General features: G+C 34.8%; 1 protein-coding gene across 1 annotated transcript; it reads right to left on the reverse strand.

The window, feature by feature from the left end:
• Positions 1 to 475: 475 nt before the first annotated feature.
• On the reverse strand, positions 476 to 3,356 carry LOC121754645 (protein FAR1-RELATED SEQUENCE 5-like). The gene is made up of 5 exons (XM_042149969.1): positions 3,287 to 3,356; positions 2,350 to 2,721; positions 1,989 to 2,244; positions 1,281 to 1,679; positions 476 to 1,160 (listed from the first exon to the last, which is right to left on the reverse strand). The coding sequence occupies exons 1-5, from the start codon at positions 3,354 to 3,356 to the stop codon at positions 476 to 478; spliced, it is 1,782 nt and encodes a 593-aa protein (XP_042005903.1).
• Positions 3,357 to 5,827: the final 2,471 nt, after the last annotated feature.

The raw sequence follows: 5,827 nt of genomic DNA on the forward strand, positions 1-5,827 counted from the left end.
TCAGAATAAGAGTGATGTGTTCTGTGAACAAGAGTGAAGTAAAATGACAGTAAGAGTGATGCGTTTGTGAACAAGAGTGAAGTAAAATCAGAATAAGAGTGATGCGTTCTGTGAACAAGAGTGATGAACTTACTGGCACTTGAGCATTAGTACTCTAAAAATTCGCATTGAGATAAAATTCACTCAAAAGTGTAATAATATGAATCATTAGTACTCTAAAAATACTACAATGTGAACTATTTCTATCCAAATCCTCATTGCCTCTGATTTGACTTCTCATTAACCTTTTTGCAGTTCCTAGAATCATGGTGTCCAATCTCATGACAGTTTCCACACTTTCGGCCTGGTTTCATTGCTAACTTTATTGCTGACTCCCTCTTCGATTTCTTCCTACTTCCACTTCCCTTTGTACTAACAACCTCAGGAGGATGAACTTCAATATTGTTCGGGACATGTGAGCCATAGAAGTTCTCAATCATTGCTCTCTTCTGTGTGGAAGACAGAACAACATCTTCGCCAAGAAGCTGCTTCCACCTTCTTCAATAATTGCAGCGAATGCATTGATTTGATCAATGTTCCCTTCAATGCTTTGTGCTATTTCAATGAATAATCCATACAAGTTTTTAAATGCAATCTTCTTCTTGTCCACAGCAAGGTGTATTTCTTGATCATCACAAAAACCTCCATGTATTGGCTTCACAAACTGTGACTTCAACCATCTTCCTCCACGCAACTTCTCGGGTATCAACTTAACAAAATTATGTTTTAACACACAAAATATATAGCTGCACAATAGACCAAGTCTTTCAAATTTTTTGCATCCACACAAATAGGTGTCATCACCAATGGAGTAAGTTACTGTCCATGAGTTTGAATCCTTGTCCTTTATGTCATATACTTCAATATCTGTATTGGTAGACACTCCTAGAGTTGCACAAGACAAAGAGAAACATGCATATACTATCTCTTCTTGAATTTCAGTATAAGCACTACCACTATATATTGTCGATGCATGTTTCTCGATTTCCAATCCTGTTCGCAAAATAGGTACTTTTGTTGAATCATAGTATTCAAGCTTTGCACTATTACTTCTTTGAGTCTCCAGAGCATGATTATAGTTCATATAAAATTGCATAAGGTTAGCCCGAGACTTTGAGTACCTTTTGAAGAAGTTATTCTAAGATTCAGATATAGAAGTTGTCTTTATCAACGAACTCATCGAAAAATCACGGAAAAAGGCTGGAACCCAAAATTTTCTGGATGCAAACATTGATGAAAACCAGACATTATTGGTCAGCCCATATCTTTCCATTATAGCATGCCAAGTTTCCTCAAATGCATCAGGTTCTATCAACTCTGACCATACACATGCATTCAGTTCCTTCTTTAATTGTTCACTACCAAGGATGTTCTTTGGCAATTTGTCAGCAACTTTATTCATAACGTGCCACATACACCACCGGTGTCTTGTATTGACAAGGACCTCCTCAACAGCAACTTTCATTCCTAAGTCTTGGTCGGTTACAATGAGTTTGGGAGTCACACCCATACACTTTACAAATTGGTTAAATAACCATGAAAAGGAGTTGGCATTTTCCTTGGACAAAAGGCCAGCAGCAAATGTCACAGGGCGACCATGATTATCCTTGCCCGTAAAAGGAGCAAATATCATACAGTATCTGAAATGAAAAACAATTCACTATAAGCATGCAGAAAACACATCACTCTTTTTCACAAAACACGTCACTCTTGTTCAGACAATACTTCACTCTTTTTCACAAAACACTTCACTCTTGTTATGATTTCAGAAAACACATCAATATAAGCATGCAGAAAAATACATCACTCTTTTTCACAAAACACATTACTCTTGTTAAGAAAACACTTCACTCTTGTTCACAAAACACTTCACTCTTTTTCAGAAACACATCACTCATGTTATGATTTCAGAAAACAATTTAACAAAAGAGTAATTAGTGTGCACATACCTGTTTGTTGAGTATGTCGTATCAAACGAAACAATATCTCCATACAAATGGTAGTTTCTTCTGGCAGTAGGATCACACCAAAACAACCGTGTCATCCTATCCTTTGAGTTGACCTCATACTCATATGTAAATGCACTACACAGCTCCTTTTTCCTTCGCAACTCATTCAATAACATTTGTGCATCAGCTCCTTCCACATATGCTCTAAGGTCACGTCTATAGTTGCGCACTTCTAAAACAGTACACCCTACATAATCTAATCCACCAAGCACTTATTTAAGTAAGCTAAAACTTAAAGTTGGACCAATATTTGCATTAGCACAATCGAGGATGAATTTCTGATGGACTAAATCCAAATTACGGTTCAAATACATAAAACGCTTATGGCGTTCCTCAACCATCTCGTGATTATGTTCTTCAACGAAACTTTGTATAACATAACCAACACCCATAATATACTTCCAAGACACTTTAGCATTACAATAGCACTTAATAGAATAACGCTTTCGTTTCACCTCAGATTGTTCACTGTTTCTTTGCTTTGTACCTTCTCGGCTACACACCACGTAAATCCAAGTAGTGACATCTTTTTCCTTTTTCGATCCCTTTTTACGGGTGTCAAATCCAACATATCGAGCATAATTGTTGTAGAAGTCCAATGCACGATCAAGGGTCATGAAACTTTGTCCAATTTTTGGTTTCAATTCATCTGGGCATTTTGGTACGCAAACCACTGTAAAAAACACAGCACTCTAATAATGAGATTACTGCACTCTTGTTCAGAAAAAGACTTCACTCTTGTTCACAATACACATCAATCTTATTCTGATTTTAATTCACTCTTGTTTACAAAACACATCACTCTTGTTCATTCTTGTTCAGAAAACACTTCACTCTTTTTCACAAAACACATCACTCATGTTCAGAAAACACTTCACTCTTGTTCACAAAACACGTCACTCATGTTCACAAAACACATCACTCTTGTTCACAAAACACATCACTCATGTTCACAAAACACATCACTCTTGTTCACAAAACACATCACTCTTATTTTGATTTCACTTCACTCTTATTTGCAAAACAACTGTAAATCTAACCATGTAAACATAATACAAAGACCATACGATTTTCATAATCACTTAACATCAGTGAAACAACTATAAATCTAATCACAAAAACTACGGTTTTCATAATCACAATACACGAACATATTGTATATTAATAAATAGTAGGAATTTTTATAGAATTGAACAAGAGTGAAGTAATTGTTATAGAATTGAACGAGTAATGATTACCTTTAGAAGTCTCAGCTTCCTCGCCCGAAGATGATGAATCGGAATCGAAATAATCTTCGTCCGACCTCATAATTGAATCCATTAATTTGAATCACGATGATTGATTTGAATTGCGATGAACGGATTGAATAACGAATTGAATCGCGTCGAATTGAATTCAATCGCGATTTGAATGAAGTGATAAGATTTGGAACGAAATTTGGAAAAAATCGGATCGCAGATTTGGAAGGAAAGAAAAGATCGCAGATTGTGGAGTAATTTGATCGCAGATTTGCATGTTTTGATCGCAGATTTAAATTAAGAAAGCAATTTCCAAAATTACCCTCAGCATATTTTCTATAATTAAAATAAATAATATTTGTTCCATTAAGATGTGTGGTTGAGATTTGTTCTCTAGTTATACACTTAAGATTAGTTATACATTGATCACTACTCTATATATATAAATATATAGAGGTGTGATCAAATACAAACTCTCTAAAATACAAACTATGTCACCGGAGTGTACAAATTCTGTCACCGGAGTGTACAAATTATGTCAACGGACTGTACAAATTCTGTCACCGGGGGTCGATGTCAACGGAATGTACAAATTATGTCATCGGGGGATGTACGGAGTGTACAAATTCTATCGACGGGGGTGTCCAAATTCTGATTTTTCGATGTCAAAATGTTGACATTAGAAAAATCTCTTATATTAACCGTTGATTAATTGTATTAAGTGAGTATGATTAAAGTTTGTATAGTTTGTATTTTAGAGAGTTTGTATTTTATCACACCCCTATATAGATATATATATATATATATATATATATATATATATATATATATATATATATATATGGGAGCGTTATTCTCCTTTTCACATCTTAGATCCTTTTTCCTTCTTAATATTACGCGTTAGATCTAAGGCATCAACGGATCAGATTGATTCTATAAAACTGGTTCCGTGTTGCATTATAGAAGGTGGTTGTATGCATTACAGGGTTATTATTGACATTTGACGGAAAAGTAACTGCCACATTTTGGTTTCTGCGAATAATGCACCACATGGTCACGAGTAATGCATATAATTGACTATATAATGCACAATATGTGAACTGCAATGCATACGAATAAGATGTACCATGTTATGATGTTTGGACACACGTTTCTTGTTTCCCCTAAGGGTTTAATAAGCTTAGGGGCTAGGGTATAGTACGTAGACACGTATGTAATCTTCACATGGTAACGAGTAATAGATATAATTGACTATATAATGCACAATTTGTGAACTGCAATGCATACGAACAAGATGTGATGTGTTATGATGTTTGACACACGTTTCTTGTTTCCTCTAAGGGTTTAATAAGCTTAGGGGCTAGGGTATAGTACGTACGCATTAATAACAAATTATAAAACGATACGAATAATTCACCAAATTGTCACGAGTAATGGATCTATATAATGCACAATATGTGAACTGCAATGCATACGAATAAGATATACCATGTTATGATGTTTGACACACGTTTCTTGTTTCCCCTAAGGGTTTAATAAGCTTAAGGGATAGGGTATAGTACGTAGACATTACTAACAAATTGTTGTTATTGGAATATACGTATGTGCATTATTTGGTTTAGGTAGTGCATTATGTAACTGTTAATTGTCATTATCTTAGTATATTATGCATTATTAGAGGTATTGTGTATATGGGTTAATCAACGGATTGAAGATTACATACGTGCATTTAGTAATGTCTACGTACTATACCCTAGCCCCTAAGCTTATTAAACCCTTAGGGGAAACAAGAAACGTGTGTCAAATATCATAACATGGTACATCTTTTCGTATGCATTGCAGTTCACATATTGTGCATTATATAGTTAATAACATTCATTACTCGTGACAATTTGGTGAATTATTCGTATCGTTTTATAATTTGTTATTAATGCGTACGTACTATACCCTAGCCCCTAAGCTTATTAAACCCTTAGGGGAAACAAGAAACGTGTGTCAAACATCATAACACAGCACATCTTGTTCGTATGCATTGCAGTTCACAAATTGTGCATTATATAGTCAATTATATCCATTACTCGTTACCATGTGAAGATTACATACATGTCTACGTACTATACCCTAGCCCCTAAGCTTATTAAACCCTTAGGGAAACAAGATACGTGTGTCAAACATCATAACACAGCACATCTTGTTCGTATGCATTGCAGTTCACATATTGTGCATTATATAGGCAATTATATGCATTACTCGTGACCATGTGGTGCATTATTCGTAGCGGTTTCCAGCCATTATTAGATTACTATTGTACCCTCATAATGCACAAAATAGGACAAATAATGCAACACGGGATTAATTACCCAATGTTGATCTTGACCGTCCATTTCTCTAATCTAATGGCTGATATTAAGAAGGAAAAAGGAGGAAATATAGGAAAAGGAAATGAATACATCCCTATATATATATATATATATATATATATATATATATAGGTCCATGATCAATTGAGATTTTTTAGGCTAATTGAGAAATGAGATGCAA

The sequence above is a fragment of the Salvia splendens genome, chromosome 11 (genome assembly GCF_004379255.2).
Source record: "Salvia splendens isolate huo1 chromosome 11, SspV2, whole genome shotgun sequence".
Classification (NCBI taxonomy): Eukaryota; Viridiplantae; Streptophyta; class Magnoliopsida; order Lamiales; family Lamiaceae; genus Salvia; species Salvia splendens.

Excerpts from the sequence above, each read along its gene's own strand:
- LOC121754645 (XM_042149969.1), bottom strand. The coding sequence starts at position 3,356 with ATGAGGTCGGACGAAGATTATTTCGATTCCGATTCATCATCTTCGGGC. Across the intron at positions 2,245-2,349 it reads GCGTTTTATGTATTTGAACC|ATTATGTAGGGTGTACTGTT; the intron begins GTAATTTGGATT and ends TTGGTGGATTAG. Across the intron at positions 1,680-1,988 it reads ACGACATACTCAACAAACAG|ATACTGTATGATATTTGCTC; the intron begins GTATGTGCACAC and ends TTTTCATTTCAG.